General features: G+C 43.1%; 1 protein-coding gene across 1 annotated transcript in view; it reads right to left on the bottom strand.

Annotated features, from left to right (window-relative positions):
* Nucleotides 1-5,768: 5,768 nt before the first annotated feature.
* The window catches only part of rpa1 (replication protein A1), a 61,102-nt gene continuing 49,057 nt past the window's right edge, over nucleotides 5,769-17,813 (bottom strand). The window contains exon 17 of the mRNA XM_029773205.1: nucleotides 5,769-6,516. Within this exon, the coding sequence (XP_029629065.1) occupies nucleotides 6,409-6,516 (108 nt within the window). The 3' untranslated portion in view covers nucleotides 5,769-6,408. The remainder of the gene's footprint in view (nucleotides 6,517-17,813) is intronic.

The raw sequence follows: 17,813 nt of genomic DNA, 5'->3' as shown, positions 1-17,813 counted from the left end.
AGCAGCACCCCAGAGGGCCTCCAGCCCAACGGTCTCCATGGTGTCAGGGCCATACTGGGGCCTGTGGGCCTTAACGCTCTGTTTCCTCAGCTCAGCACAGCTCAGCACAGCATGCATTACCAACCCACTGGGGCTCACCAGGCACACGCTTAGCCAGAGGAGAGGACGCATGGAGCATCACAACAAACAAGGACTGGGGCTGTGTCCCCCAAATGGTAAACAGAGAGCTTCACAATGTGCAATTACTGCCAAAACAATGGTAGCCATTTAGCTGACTCATACTCACTCATACATACACTGCACTAAAAGTTATTGTTAGTCTATTATCATTAGATTACTTTATTTCGCCATTTCAGGGTCTCAATTAGAGACCCATTTGAAGATGAGACCGATAGATGATCAGATTAGTTTTATTGGGGTCTTGGACTCAGTGATCAGATTTCCCATGCAGTTCAGTGCAGAGTGGACAGTCAGTCATGGAGCAGATTGTATTTCTCTAATGGCCCCATTACACCAGTTTCTATGAATATATTTAATTGACTCCACAGAGAGTTAACAGTTTCTTACCCAGCATGAATGCTGAAGTGCTTGTCTCAGAAACAGACCATTCTTTCCCCTGAGTCAAATACAAACGTCTACACATGAATGTACACACACCAGCACACAATTCTTTTCTTCTTCACGTTCTCCACACACTTGCTCCAGTGTGACACTCTGCATGTGTAAAACTGTTTGAGCAGTCAACCCTTAGCTACGTGAATACATGGACCCCCCTCAGTGACTGGTACAGTTTACATAAATGAGAATACTGTTCCCCTCATCCAACATGTTGGTAAAATGTCACCATTACTTAACACCAGCTAAAAGAAGGCAAAAAACAACCGTAAAGCTACAAGCAATATATTTGTAAATGCTCCAGGGGTAACCAGGTTCATACGGTTCACAGTACTCCATCTATTGCATAGCAAATCAGCGGATCAACTGATTTCTCCAGTTTAAGTGTCTTCTACAGGTGCAGAACACAAATCTGAATATTTACAATTCATCTCACAAATCAAAATCCTCAATAAGAACCGAGACTCATCAAATTCCTAACCAAGTGAGGGTAACAGATGAGCAGCACCAGAATTGGCAGTCAAAGGTTCCCACCAAGCAGCTGTTGATAACAGACAGTGTGCAGCACTGCTCTACAACTCTATCGTATCCACCCATCACAGTATGCTTAGCCAGGCTGGGAGCACTGCGCACACTATCTATAAAAGTCAGCCTTGTCACAGTTAGGAGGGCAGAACGGTACATGCCTTCAAGATAATCGGAGCAGTTTGCCATAGCAAAGGCTGTTTGAGGTCTTAACCAGGTTAAAATAGATTTCCTCTCTACTCTGAACCCTGTGAATGGAGCGTAGGGGAGGCCATGTCCCAGGCAGCCAGACAGGAAGACAGACAGAAGCAGCCATTTTGGTGCTACACAGATCCCACTCCACCATTCTGTCTGATCTGTTCCATGGAGACTTGACGTCTTAGCAGAGATATACAGTGCCTTCAGAAAGCTTTCAGACCGCTTGACTTTTTCCACATTTTGTTATGTCACAACCTTATTCTAAAATGGATTAAATTAAAACATTTCCTCAGCAATCTACACTAAATACCCCATAATGACAAAGCGAAAAAAGGTTTTTAGAAATACCTTATTTACATACGTAAGTATTCAGACACTTTGCTATGAGACATGAAATTGAGCTCAGGTGCATCCTGTTTCCATTGATCATCCTTGAGATGTTTCTACAACTTGTTTGTGGTCCACCTGTGGTAAATTCAATTGATGGGACATGATTTGGAGCCAGAGCAAAAACCAAGCCATGAGGTCGAAGGAATTGTCCATAGAGCTCCGAGACAGGATTGTGTCGAGGTACAGATGTGGGGAACGGTACCAAAACATTTCTGCAGCATTGAAGAGTCTGGGTGGTTCCAAACTTCTTCCATTTAAGAATGATGAAGGCCACTGTGTTCTTGGGTCCCCAAGAACACAGCGGCCTTCATCATTCTTAAATGGAAGAAGTTTGGAACCACCAAGACTCTTCCTGTCTGATGAAACCAAGATTGAACTCATTGGCCTAAATGCCAAGCGTCATGTCTGGAGGAAACCTGGCACCATCCCTACGGTGAAGCATGGTGGGGCAGTATCATGCTGTAGGGATTTTTTTCAGCGGCAGGGACTGGGAGACTAGTCAGGATCAAGGCAAGGATGAACAGAGCAAAGTACAGAGAGATCCTTGATAAACCTGCTCCAGAGCGCTCAGGACCTCAGACTTGTGCCAAGGTTCATCTTCCAACTGGACAACGACCCTAACCACACAGCCAAGACAACAAAAGGAGTGGCTTCGGGACAAGTCTCTGAATGTCCTTGAGTGGCCCAGCCAGAGCCCGGACTTGAACCCAATCTAACATCTCTGGAGACCTGAAAATAGCTGTACAGGTGTGCCAAGCTTGTAGCGTCATACTCAAGAAGACTTGAGGCTGTAATCACTGCCAAAGGTGCTTCAACAAAGTACTGAGTAAAGGGTCTGAATACTTACATAAATGCAATATTACAGTTTTTTTTGTTTGTATAAATTTGCAAACATTTCTAAAAACCTGTTTTTGCTTTGTCATTATCGGGTATTGTGTGTTGATTTATGAGCGAAAAAACAATCAAATCAATTTTAGAATAAGGCTGTAACGTAACAAAATGTGGAAAAAGTTAAGGGGTTTGAACAATTTCCGAATGCACTGTATTTTAACAGTAGTGTTGCATCTGGGAGCATATTATAGATTAAGAAGATCCTCTACTGTACTATTCAGACATCTGCTTTCAGGGAGAGATCTGGGAATGTCCTCTGATCCCAAGTCTGATGCTTGTCTGTATTGTCCCTGTATGTGTCTGATGCTGATGACAATCTAACTCATTCCTATAGGCTTCAATATAGTTTTTACTTATTCATTCAATTGAAATACTGATTATGTTGGGTTACAAAGTCAGATTGAAATAGATGTGATTTTTTTTTTGTCATTGATCTACACAATATATTCCATAATGACAAAGTGAAATGAAAACTCTAGACATTATTACAAATACAAATTAAATAACTAACATATAGTCACTGCATAAGTATTCACCCCCTTTGTTTTGGCAAACCTAAATTAGTTAATGAGTCAAATCTGGCTCAACAAATCACATAGACTCATTCTGTGTGAAACAATAGGGGTTGACATGATTTTAAACCTTAAAACTTTAAACCTTCCTTTGTCCCTCATATATACATCTGTAAGGTCCCTCAGTTAAGTATTGCATTTCAAGCACAGATAAAACTATAAAGACCAGGGAGCTTTTTGAAAGCCTCATAAAGGGCAGTGATTGGTAGATGGGTAACAACAACACATCATACATAGAACATCTCTTTAACTATGGTCTAGTTAATAATGATGCTGTGGTTGATGTATAAATCACCCAGACACATCAAAGATAGTCGTCCTTGTGAACTGAGCTGCAGGACAGGAAGGAAACTGCTAGAAATGTCACAATGAGGCCATTGGTGATTTTAAAATAGAGTACAATGGCTGTGATTGGAGAAAACTGAGGATGGATCAACAATATTATAGTGAGTCCACAATAAATGACCTAAAAGTGAAAAAAAGAATGCAAGTATACAGAATAAAAATATTTCAAAGCATACATCCTGTGTGCAACAAGACACTGAAGTAATACTATTAAAAAAACTCATGGCAAAGGAGTATACTTTTTGTTTGGGGCAAATCCAAAAACACATCACTGAGTAACTGCCTCCTTATGTTCAAGCATGGTGGTGGCTGCATCATGGTATGGGTATGCTTGAAATCAGCAAGGACTGGTGAGTTGTTCAGGGTAAAAAGAGACAGGATGGAGCTAAGCACAGGCAAAATCCTAGAGGAAAACCTGCTTCAGTCTGCTTTATACCAGACACTGGGTGAGGAATTCACCTTTCAGCAGGACAATAACTTACAACACAAGGCCAAATCTACACTGGAGTTGCTTACCAAGACAGTGCATGTTCCTGAGTGGCCAAGTTACAGTTTTGACTAAATCTGCTTGAAAATCTATTGCAGGACTTGACAATTAATGTCTAGCCATAATCCCAAAAATCTTGACAGTTTGAAGAAATTTGAAAATAATAATTGGTAAATATAAATACTTCACAATCCAGGTGTGCAAAGCTGACTTACCCAAGAAGACTCACAGCTCACCAATCACTGACAAAGGTGTTTCTAAAATGTAATGAGTCAGGGGGGTGAATACTTACCTATTAAAGGTATTAATCGTACAAATCGTTAAAAAAAATTAACTTCCCCTTTGAGAGTATTTTGTGTAGATCAGTGACCAAATGTTTAATTAAATCCCACTTTGTAACACAAAATGTGAAGAAATCCAAGGGGGGGGGGGGTGAAAACTTATCATACCCAGTGCAGCTCACCTGCCAACCCCCAGGTCCCCATCTGTAACGCCCTTCTGTTGTCAAGGTAATAGTTAAGTGGGAACGACTTCTGAATATTACACAGAAATGTAATTCAGTTTAATTGAATGGGAGTCGGCCAATATGTGTCATGCTAACAAGTGTAAAATCTATTCTAAAAGTGCATTAATATCTAATTTTCTATCTAATTGGAAGTCTGCATGGCATAATGGAAATTGGAATGAAATAATCTAGCTAGGTGTAAACGGCTGGCATCTTGTGACGACTCCTCAGGGTAAGCTTGAATGAAGTGAATTATTCGTTCACCATGTTTTAAATGAGTAGTCTACATGCAGGATGTAAGAACTATTTATAATGTGATAGACTTGACTCCCCAAAGTCGTCAAAATGTGCTTTGGTTTAATAGTTGGAGTGCCTCCCCTCTCCCTCTCCCTCTCAGCTGAGTGTGAATGCGTCACGGAATTAAGTGTTTGCGCTCAACGACAATTACGGGCTCACCACTCACCGAGCCCAGGGGCTGTATCCATGGTTACATGTGTGACTGACAGGCCGGGAGTCGGGGGGATTCACAAAGAGATTCGCTCAGCTTTGACACTAGTTAACTTCGGAACCAAAAGACAACAGCCATCCCAGCCAACAAATGACAACAGCGGTGTTACATGGAGGAAACCTCTAGGAATTCTTCCTAGGGGAAAACCACCATATAAAGAAGTAGAGGGTGTCAGTTTTAGAGGTGGGGGAGGAAGGGGAGAACGAAGGCAAGATCGAGCGATATGAGGCACAGCTAAAAATACAATTTTTAACAGTGGGAAGACTGCTTTAATCCATCTACACACAAGGGGCCGAAGACACAGCGTTCAGCGGAAACGCGATGGTTATCAGAAGAAAAACGGGGAAGAAGAGCTTTATTGATGTTCTGCTTTAATACAACATGGAAGTCAAGACTGCAGGAGGGAATCTGAGGCACATCTGAGCTCCACCTCTGGAGATCGTTGAGTCCCAAATGGCACCCTATTCCCTATATAATACACTACTTTGGACCAGAGCCTTATGGACCCAGGTCAAAAGTAGCACACGGTAAAGGGAATAGGGTGCCATTTGGGATGTACCCAGATACTGAATAAATCCTTTAAAATGCAGCAACAAAGAAGCAGGCTCCAGACACGCCCCACTGCCTTCTCTTTAAATGGGCTGAGACCTGGTTAACCTGCCTGCTATACATGGTTACACTCAGACATTTTTCCTGGTTACATTCAAACATAGTGCATTCTAACACATCACATTAACCTGGACCCTTTATTCATATCTGTCAACAGAAAAAGCTGAAAATATTCATTTAAAAACACACCTGACGACTCCATCGCGTTTGATCACAAACAGGTTTATTTTTATGTAATCAATTGACCAAATTAGATGTAAAGAAAAATGTCCAAAATATTTAAACTTAAGAGATAATGAAAATAATGACAAAAGGTCAACCATGTACATAAATACAGTGAAGAGCATCTCCTAGAAGTCTGCCTGCTCTGTGAGTGAGTCAGAGTGAGAGAATGGGCAGGTCCAGGCCAGGCATAGTGACGGTGGGAGCGACAGCGTGAAAGAGAGGGCGCTAGCTACAGCACAGACCCCCATCTACTTACACAATACACACGGCCGACTTACGACAGACCACACAACGATGATTTCTGTGGTTAAGACCATCCCATCTGCGTCTCCAGCCCTTCTCCAAAATCCCTCTCTGCATCGATTTTATCCACCACCCAAAACATATATGGTCAAAAGTAGTGCACTACATATGGGATAGGGTGCCATTTGGGACAAACATAAGACTGGTTCACAGTCAGCGTGGCAGGTTGGGAAGTGCTGCAGCTGCAGATCAGAGGAAGAGCTTGTACGTAGCCGAGGGAGCAAAGCGAGCGTTCTTACTGGGCGGCAGCCATCTTCCTGATGTTCATGATGAGTCTCTTGCTGTACTCCTTGTGGTCCACAGGTTTCACCTCCATCACCGTGGCCTTGATCCGGGACTCATCCTAAAGAGACAGGGGAACACATGGAAGAGATGTTACATGGTGTCATCCTCCGTGGCCTTTCACTACACTAGCTACCTCTCAATTATCTCTCCTTTCTCCCAAAGTGTTAAATCAGTGAAGGGAAGTGAGTAAGTTAAAACTAAATGACTGGTACAAGAAATGTGGTGGAAATTCCCTATAGCCCATGCCTACACCAATCCAATGCTTTTAGATATGTGGGAAGTAGTGTATTAGTGGGAAGTAGTGTATTATTGGGAAGCACCCACTGTGTTCGAGATAAGACGGGCCAACACAAACCTTGGCCATATACAATAGATCACCTGCTGGTATAGACGAACGGTGGCCATTCAACTATTAGAATCGTTGGGAAATGAACAGAAAAACATGGCTGATGTTCTGTGGTGAGATGCGATAGGACTGATACCCGCTGCTTTTAACGGTTGGTCTGCGCGGTCTGTTTAGACTCTTACTGGAATGCATGTTATACAAGCCTGTGCATCTAAGGACAAAGCCTGGATTCCCCACAGGTCACTGACTGCAGGTTCAGTCAGAGACAGCAGCACTAAGTAGGCAGGCAGCCTGGTACCAGAGAGATTAGCCTACTTCTAACACGTTAGAAGAGTTGATATTTTAATAGCCTGCATTTAAAATCATCAACTAAAATCTGCTGTCTGGCATTTAGATGGATGATGCAATCTCCCTGCACTGCGACAGAGACAGCGTTTAAATGTTTTCACCACCTCCGCATCTGTCTAGACTAGAGAAGGTCATCCACCTGGTCCATCACTCTTTAAACAGGCGGCTACAGTCACCTGCTACAGTCACCTGCTGCGTCGCAAATGGCATCCTCTACCCCTACATAGTGCACTACTTTTGATCAGAGCCCTATCGCTCCTGGTAAAAAGTAGTGCACTATGTAGGGAAAAGGGTGCCATTTGGGACATAATCAGTCACTTTGTCTCGATTAATCGCTCTGGAACCACTAGAGGTGAGATGGAAGACATGTTCCTGTCGATTGACTCACTCTTATTAGAGCCTAACAATAAATCCCATCCTTCTAGCAGCCCTTACATAACACAGGGTCGTATTCATAAGCGCACACTGTAGCAAAACGTTTTCCAACGGAAAGCTAAAATACGTGCCTAATGACTGCGACACAGTAGATGAAAGTTTGATTCGACAGTCATCACCATTCTACAGTCTCTCTCTCTTTGCAGAACTCCACAGAACAATCCTCAGGCATGGGTATTTCTATTTAACTAGGCAAGTCAGTTAAAAACAAATTCTTATTTACAATGAGGGCCTACACCGCCCAAACCCTAACCTGGATAACGCTGGGTCAATTGTGCACCGCATTATGGAACTCCCAATCACGGCCGGTTGTGATACAGCCTGGAATAATAGCTATGCTGCTGCTAAAATGCTAATTGTACACAGCGGACACAAAAGATCAAAATGCTGCAATCAATTGCCAATATAGAAATCTCAGAGAAGAAATGCCCATTTCCTGTGCAGAGTGAGCATTGTTCTAGACTGCTAATGTATGTGCAGGTGGAGGGGCAGGGCGCAAAGCGGGGCGAGGGAGTGTCATAGGGAGCGTGACAGAAGGAAATGAGGGATGTTGAGCTCAGGGAGGAGTTAGGCCCAGGCTGAGGGCAGCGAGTCAGGCCCACACAGCCATCCAGACACTAACAAATAAGACAAAAACACACCACAGGCTTAGTAGCCTGGACTACCTGGCCCTAAATCACTAACAGTTCTGCTAGAGTACGGCAGCTACAAGTCAGCCTCGACAGCCCCACAGCGCTGTGATTAACATCTGGCTAAAACTTTAGAGAGCTTCTGCTGCTTGGGGCTTGGCTGTCTGAGGAAGAAGAGAGGTGTTGAAGCACCTCTCTCTCTCACATGGGCTTGGAAAAACGTATGAAAAAAAAAGGACTATCTGTGCTGTTATCTGCCCTGTGGTTACGCCTCACTCCATTAGGTTCAGCTAAAAAGCTATTTATGCAGTCTGGATGTTAGTGTATTCATACTCGCCTATCTGCCTTCTCTATCCAGGGCCAGATAAAATGCTTGAGAAAGTATTCAGTAACGTTATGGTTCAGTGGATGACCTCAGGCATGCGGGGTTTGACTTCTGCAGACATATGCAGCCTGTGGTCCACTGAACACCTCACGTTTACAACAGCAGTTATTACTGTAATATTATTTTTACAGCAAAATTTTTTTTGAACAATGGTTTGAATTGTCCACTGTTCAATAAATAGCCATTGCAGTTAGCACTCAAGTTATCTTCTCATTTCTACAGCAAGAAACAAGAATGACATAACCATGGTTGCATTGTGTCTGTTAAATAGTCATTTATTAAAAAATATATAAACATCAATATAAATATATATATATAAATACACACACACCTACCTACCTACCTATATATATATATATATATATATATATATATATATATATATATATATATACACACATACATACATACACACACACACTTGAAGTGTGAAGTTTACATACAGTTATGTTGGAGTCATTAAAACTTGTTTTTCCAACCACTCCACAAATTTCTTGTTAACAAACTATAGTTTTGGCAAGTCGGTTAGGACATCTACTTTGTGCATGACACAAGTAATTTTTCCAACAATTGTTTACAGATTATTTCACTTATAATTCACTGTATCACAATTCCAGTGGGTCAGAAGTTTACAACTAAGTTGACTGTGCCTTTAAACAGCTTGGAAAATTCCAGAATGCTGTCATGGCTTTAAAAGCCTCTGATAGGCTAATTGACATCATTTGAGTCAACTGGAGGTGTACTTGTGGATGTATTTCAAGGCCTACCTTCAAACTCAGTGCCTCTTTGCTTGACATCATGGGAAAATCAAAAGAAATCAGCAAAGACCGCAGAAAAAAAATTGGAGACCTCCACAAGTATGGTTCATCCTTGGGAGCAATGTCCAAACGCCTGAAGGTACCACGTTCATCTATACAAACCATAGTACGCAAGTATAAACACCATGGGACCATGCAGCCGTCATACCGCTCAGGAAGGAGACGCCTTCTGTCTCCTAGAGATTAACGTACTTTGGTGCGAAAAGTGCAAATCAATCACCAGAACAGCAGCACCTTGTGAAGATGGAGAAAACAAAAGTATCAATATCCATAATAAAACGAGTCCTATATCGACATAGCCTGAAAGGCCGCTCAGCAAGGAAGAAGCCACTGCTCCAAAACTGCCATAAAAAAGCCAGATTACAGTTTGCAACTGCACATGGGGACAAAGATTGTACTTTTTGGAGAAATGTCCTCTGGTCTGATGAAACAAAAATAGAACTGTTTGGCCATAATGACCATTGTTATGTTTGGAGGAAAAAGGGGGAGGCTTGCAAGCTGAAGAACACCATCCCATCCGTGAAGCACGGGGGTGGCAGCATCATGTTGTGGGCATGCTTTGCTGCAGGAGGGACTGATGCACTTCACAAAATAGATGGCATCATGAGGAAGGGAAATTAGGTGGATATATTGAAGCAACATCTCAAGACATCAGTCAGGAAGCTAAAGCTTGGTCGCAAATGGGTCTTCCAAATGGACAATGACCTCAAGCATACTTCCAAAGTTGTGGCAAAATGGCTTAAGGACAACAACTGTATTGGAGTGGCCATCACAAAGCCCTGACCTCAGTCCCATAGAAAATTTGTGGGCAGAACTGAAAAAGCGTGTGAGCAAGGAGGCCTACAAACCTGACTCAGTTACACCAGCTCTGTCAGGAGGAATGGGCCAAAATTCACCCAACTTATTGTGGGAAGATTGTGGAAGGCTACCCGAAACGTTTGACCCAAGTTAAACAATTGAAAGGCAATGCTACCAAATACTAATTGAGTGTATGTAAACGTCTGACCCACTGGGAATGTGATCAAAGAAATAAAAGCTGAAATAAATCATTCTCTCTACTATTGTTCTGACATTTCACATTCTTAAAATAAAGAGGTGATCCTAACTGACCTAAGACAGGACATTTTTACTAGGATTAAATGTCAGAAATTGTGAAATACTGAGTTTAAATGTATTTGGCTAAGGAATATGTAAACTGTATATATATCTATATTTTTTTGCCCTTTTTGTGTTGCCCTTTTTCTCCCCAATTTCGTGATATCCAATTGGTAGTTCCAGTCTTGTCTCATCGTTGCAACTCCCGTATGGACACAGGAGAAGAGAAGATCGAGAGCCGTGCGTCCTCCAAAACACGACCCCGCCAAGCCACATTGCTTTTTGACACAATGCCCGCTTAACGTGGAAGCCAGCCACATCAATGTGTCGGAGGAAACACCGTACATCTGTGGACCGTGTCCGCATGCATTGCACACGGCTCGCCACAGGTGTCGCTAGAGCGTAATGGGACAAGGACAACCCGGCTGGCCAAACTCTCCCCTAACGACGCTGGGCCAATTGTGCGCTGCCTCATGGGTCTCCCGGTCGCAGCCGTCTGCAACACAGCCTGGGATAGAACCAGGATCTGTAGTGACGCAGTGCCTTAGACCGCTGTACCCCTCGGGAGGCCCCCTTTCTGTAATAGTCCTAAATGTGCCAGCATTGCTATCTATGGTAGATAGTTGGAGCAGAAACCTGACTAACCAAATCACACATGAAAAGGGCATCAGTCTCTCAGACGCAGCAGAGATGAAGGGTGGTCTAAAAATGGTCTCTCCTCATTCTCTACCGTCTAATGAGCGACTCCCTCAGGACTCTGCTTTAGTCCCCCAACTAACTCACCCTCACCTCCCCTCCCCTTCCTCCCCCCAGCGCACACACGGCTCTCTCAGGCTCACAGCATCACACACACCAACCCACCGCAGCTCCACAAGGGAGTGTGACAGAGTTTGTCAAGCGATTAGTGTTGGTCACATCTTGCCAGAAAGGCAGGATTTGTGGGCAAAGCGAGGAGAATCAGGCTGCCGCTTGCTATGCAAATCCACAGCACTTCTCTGCTTCGCCTTGCGTAGTACTACTGCACTGGGCCCGCCATGGGTGGGAATTGGATGGAAGGCAGACTTCCATGAGAGCTTGACATGGTTTTATGTCCGATGTGCCCTCTTTTCTAGTCACCCATACAGACAACCAGTGGAGACCCAGACAGACAACCAGTTACAAGGACTAGGCTGTCTGGGCCAAGAGAGGAAAGTGAGAGCTAGGGGGAGAGAATAAGAGCACTGTACGACGTTATAGCTGGGCTACGATCACATTTAGGCCCAATCGTACTTACTTATTAATTATTATAACTTGAAACGAAATTATGACTATGCTTCTCTCGCCTGATTCCTCAAACAATGATCAAATATATTGTCAGCAGACATGGCTAAGCTGCATCTCTTCTAGCAACACAAAATCATGTCTCTGCTAGTCTGTCTGTAGTCAGTGCAGCAGGTAGGTAGCCTCTGGAAGCCCTGAAAGGGACTTCGTATAATGCATCCAGTACCTAAGGAAAGTATTCAGACCCCTTGACCCTTTCCATATTTTGTTACCTTCCAGCCTTATTCTAAAATGGCAATCTACACACAATACTCTAATAATGACAAAGCACAAACAGGTTTTTGGAAATGTTTGCAAAAAAATACCTTATTTACATAAGTATTCAGACCCTTTGCTATGAGACACGAAATTGAGCACAGGTGCATCCTGTGTCCATTGATCATCCTTGAGATGTTTCTACAACTTTATCAGAGTCCACCTGTGATAAATTCAATTGATTGGACATGATTTGGAAAGGCATACACCTGTCTATATAAAGGTCCCACCGTTGACAGTGCATGTAAGACCAAAAACCAAGCCATGAGGTTGAAGGAATTGTCCGTAGCGCGCCGAGACAGGATTGTGTCGACACACAGATCTGGCGAAGGGTACCAAAACATTTCTGCAGCATTGAAGGTCCCCAAGAACAGTGGCCTCAATCATTCTTAAATGGAAGAAGTTTGGAACCACCAAGACTCTTCATAGAGCTGGCTGCCCGGGCAAACTGAGCAATTGGGGGAGAAGGGCCTTGGGTCAGGGAGGTGACCAAGAATCCGATGGTTCCTGTGACAGCGCTCTAGAGTTCTTCTGTGGAGATGGGAGAACCTTCCAGAAGGACAACCATCTCTGCAGCACTCCACCAAATCAGGCCTTTATGGTAGAGTGGCCAGACAGAAGCCAGTCTTCAGTAAAAGGCACATGAGAACCCGCTTGAAGTTTGCCAAAAGGCACCTAAAGACTCTCAGACTATGAGAAACAAGAGACTCTCTGGTCTGATGAAACCAATAATGAATTCCTTGGCCTGAATGCCAAGCGTCACGTCTGGAGGAAACCTGGCACCATCCCTACGGGGAAGCATGGTGGCAGCAGCAGCAGGCTGTGGGGATGTTTCAGACTGGGAGACTAGTCAGAATCGAGGGAAAAATGAACGGAGCAAAGTACAGAGAGATCCTTGATGAAAACCTGCTCCCGAGTGCTCGGGACCTCAGACTGGGGCGAAGGTTCACCTTCCAACAGGACAACGACCCCAAGCACACAGCCAAGACAACGCAGGAGTGGCTTCGAGACAAGTCTCTACATGTCCTTGAGTGGCCCAGCCAGAGCCCGGACTTGAACCCAATCTAACATCTCTGGAGAGAGCTGAAAATAGCTGTGCAGCAACACTCCCCATCCAACCTGACAGAGCTTGAGAGGATCTGCAGAGAAGAATGGGAGAAACTCCCCAAATCCATGTGCGCCAAGCTTGTAGCATCATAACCAAGAAGACCCAAGGCTGTAATTGCTGCCAAAAGGTGCTTCAACAAAGTACCGAGTAAAGGGTCTGAATACTTATACAAATGTCATTTTTTAAATATTTATTATAAATCTGCAAATATATTAAAAAACCTGTTTTTGCTTTGGCATTATGTATAGATTGAAGAGGAAAAAAACATTAAATCAATTTTAGATTAAGGCCGTAACCTAACAAAATGTGGAAAAAGTCAAGTGGTCTGTATACTTTCCGGAGGCACTGTAATTAGATGAGAAAACTATCTCCAATGACTGATGCAGACTGATGCAAACTGCTGCTTGAGTAAAAAAAAAGTCCCGACGTGCCATCCAACACTGCTGCTCTCATATGATGCTATAGTACTGATGCTCTAGTAGTGCTGGTAGGAGTCATTAACCACGGCAACCAAGAAACAAAAACATGGGCTTCTTGTCAATTAGTGATGGGGGGTAATCGATAGTTACCTAAGGATATTATTTGAAGATATATGTTATAGCTTTGACAATATTGCAATATAATTTTTGCACTGGTTGTACTTGTACCAAAACTCATTCATAGCTTGTTCTCCATCTTTTTAAATAGGGAAACAATTTATTTTCAGCACTTTTATTCTCATGACTGATAACAACTTGTTTTCTTCTGGGTCTCTTGTCCCTCTGCAGCATACATATGGTGAGCAATATGTTTGGAACATCAAATTGCAATAAAATCCCAGAACCGAAATGCATATAGAATCGTGAGTACAACGATACATATCGTTTCGGCACCAAAGTATCATGATACTGTCGTATTGTGAGGGCCCTGGCAATTCCCAGCCCTTATGTCAATATGAGACCCTTACATTGTTCATCCTACATTTATTTTTCTTTAACCTTTATTTAACTAGGGAAGTCAGTTAAGAACAAATTCTTATTAGCTATGACGGCCTACCAAAAGGCCTCCTGCGGGGACGGGGGCTGGGATACATAAAAAAAATAACAAATATAGGACAAAACACACATCACGACAAGAGAGACAACACTACATAGAGACCTAAGACGGCAACAACATAGCAAGGCTGCAACACATGACAACACAGCATGGTAGCAGCACAACATGGTAGCAGCACAAATGATTGAGTCTTTGAGATAAAACTGTCCAGTTTGACTGTTTGTTGCAGCTCGTTCCAGTCGCTAGCTGCAGCGAACTGAAAAGACGAGCGACCCAGGGATTGTGTGTGCTTTGGGGAACTTAAACAGAATGTGACTGGCAAAACGGGTGGTGTATGTATTGTTAATCTCTCTCTTGAACAAGGCACCTTTCCCAGGAACATGAAACAAGCTAAAGTTATACCTCTGTATAAGAAGGGGATATTTTATTTATTTCACCTTTATTTAACCAGGTAGGCAAGTTGAGAACAAGTTCTCATTTACAATTGCGACCTGGCCAAGATAAAGCAAAGCAGTTCGACACATACAACAACACAGAGTTACACATGGAGTAAAACAAACATACAGTCAATAATATAGTAGAAAAATAAGTCTATATACAATGTGAGCAAATGAGGTGAGATAAGGGAGGTAAAGGCAAAAAAGGCCATGGTGGCGAAGTAAATACAATATAGCAAGTAAAACACTGGAATGGTAGATTTGTAGTGGAAGAAAGTGCAAAGTAGAAATATAAATAATGGTGTGCAAAGGAGCAAAACAAATAAATAAATAAATACAGTAGGGGAAGAGGTAGTTGTTTGGGCTAAATTATAGATGGGCTATGTACAGGTGCAGTGATCTGTGAGCTGCTCTGACAGCTGGTGCTTAAAGCTAGTGAGGGAGATGTGTTCCCAGTTTCAGAGATTTTTGTAGTTCATTCCAGTCATTGGCAGCAGAGAACCGGAAGGAGAAACGGCCAAAGGAGGAATTGGCTTCGGGGGTGACCAGAGAGATCTACCTGCTGGAGCGCGTGCTACAGGTGGGTGCTGCTATGGTGACCAGTGAGCTGAGATAAGGGGGGAGTTTACCTAGCAGGGTCTTGTAGATAAAGTCTGACCCTGGGAATTATAGGCCTGTATCTATCCTCTGTGTAACATCAAAGATCCTGGAGAGAATTGTACATGAGCAAATGTATAAATATGTTAACAAACAGGGTCTAATGTATGATTTTCAGTCGGGTTTTAGAAAATCATACTCCACTGATTCATGTCTACTTTACTTGACTGACTTCATCAGGAAAGAGATGAGGGAAATCTGTGTGGAATGGTACTGCTTGACCTACAGAAGGCCTTTGATAGAGTTAACCACTGTCTCCTAATCTCCAAACTGGAGGCACTGGAGTTAAGCAATATCCCTCTAGGCTGGGTAGAGTCCTATTTATCAGGAAGGGAGCAAGAAGTAGAGGTTAACGGTTCACCGTCTCAGGCAAAACCAATGAGTTGTGGCATTCCGCAGGGGAGCGTGCTTGGGCCTCTGCTGTTTTTATTGTATATTAATGATATGACAGATGCTTGTTTTTGCCGTCTTTTTCTTTATGTGGATGTCTCTACACTTCTGGTGTCTCACAAAAGTAAAACTATGTTAGCACAGAGCTTACTAACATTAGCAAATGGCTTGGCGATAAAAAGCTATCTCTGCACTTAGGGAAAACTGAAGCAATTATTTTTGGATCCAGACCTAAATTGTGTAGGTCGTCTGAAATCACAGTGGAGTTAGGGGGTGAGGTGCTGACTACTAAAACCTCTGTTAGCTACTTGGGATGTATCCTTGATGGAAGCTTGGGAGGTGTCAGCATGGTCAATAAGGTGCTAGGGAAGGTTAATGCCAGGACTAAGTTTTTGGCTAGAAAGTCCAAGCTGCTTGATAAGGACTCCATGAAAGTGCTAGTTACTACCCTCATTCAATGCCATTTTGACTATGCTAGTACTTCCTGGTTTTGGGGCTTATCTAAACTTATAAAGGGGAAGCTCCAGATAGCCCAGAATAAGTTGACCAGGGTAGTATTGAAGGTGAGTCCACATACTCACATAGGCAGGAGCTGCTTTCAGGAACTAAACTGGCTGCCTGTTGAGGCTAGGGTGTCCCAGATTAGACTAGGTTTGGTTTACAGGAGTATTTATGGTCCTGCGCCCAAATATCTAAGTGATTACTTTCCTCGTGTTAGGGATGCACACAATCACAGCACCAGATCAGGTGTTGCTGATGTGTGCTTATACAGGTTCAGGAGTAATGCTGGAAAAGGTACTTTCTTGTATACTGGAGCCTCAGAATGGAATGAGTTGCCTCTGTCTATAAAAACAACGTCCTCTCTGGGCAGCTTTAAAAATAAAGTAAAAATATGTTTGATGTCTTCTGTGCCCATATGAATAACCCCTATGATGTAACTGGAATGATGAGATAGATGTTCTTCTATGTTTTTTTGTATTATTTCACTGCCATACTGTGTTCGATCTTGTCTAGCCATCTTGTCTCAAGAGGACCACAATGGAAATAAGTCCCAGACTTTATTGTGTGTTATCCTCGATGATTTTATTCATGTGCATGTATGGCTTTTAAGTTTCATGTGTGCTTGTTTTTTTTTTAAATGGTCGAATTAATAAACTAAATGTGGAGGAAGAGGGCTGCAGTAGGTATCTCAGATAGGGGGAAGTGAGGCCTAAGAGGGTTTTATAAATAAGCATCAACTAGTGGGTCTTGCGACAGGTATACAGAGTTGACCAGTTTACAGAGGAGTATAGAGTGCAGTGATGTGTCCTACAAGGAGCATTGGTGGCAAATCTGATGGCCGAATGGTAAAGAACATCTAGCCGCTCGAGAGCACCTTTACCTGCCGATCTAAATGGTGTCTCTGTAATCTAGTAGGATGGTCATCTGAATCAGGGTTAGTTCGGCAGCTGGGGTGAAAGAGGAGCGATTACGATAGAGGAAACCAAGTCTAGATTTAACTTTAGCCTACAGCTTTGATATGTGCTGAGAGAAGGACAGTGTACTGTCTAGCCATACTCCCAAGTACTTGTATGAGGTGACAACCTCAAGCTCTAAACCCTCAGAGGTAGTAATCACACAGGTGGGGAGAGGGGCATTCTTCTTACCAAACCACATGACCTATGTTTTGGAGGTGTTCAGAACAAGGTTAAGGGTAGAAAAGCTTGTTGGACACTAAGAAAGCTTTGTTGTAGAGCATTTAACACAAAATCCGGGCAGTGGCAGCTGAGTATAATACTGTATCATCTGCATATAAATGGATGTGAGCGCTTCCTACTGCCTGAGCTATGTTGTTGATGTAAATTGAGAAGAGCGTGGGGCCTAGGATTGAGCCTTGGGGTACTCCCTTGGTGACAGGCAGTGGCTGAGACAGCAGATTTTCTGACTTTATACACTGCACTCTTTGAGGTAGTTAGCAAACCAGGCCAAAGACCCCCCAATATTACTTAGCCGGCCCAGAAGAATGGAATGGTCTACTGTCATGACGTTGGCCTGTGGGTAAGGTTTATGACCCCCCCATAAATACCTTTCTCCCTTCCCCTCTCTTTCTGACCCTAC

Source organism: Salmo trutta, chromosome 13, assembly GCF_901001165.1.
Source record: "Salmo trutta chromosome 13, fSalTru1.1, whole genome shotgun sequence".
Lineage (NCBI taxonomy): Eukaryota > Metazoa > Chordata > Actinopteri > Salmoniformes > Salmonidae > Salmo > Salmo trutta.
Note: the sequence above shows the minus strand (reverse complement) of the source record. Positions and strands in the feature narration are given on the sequence as shown.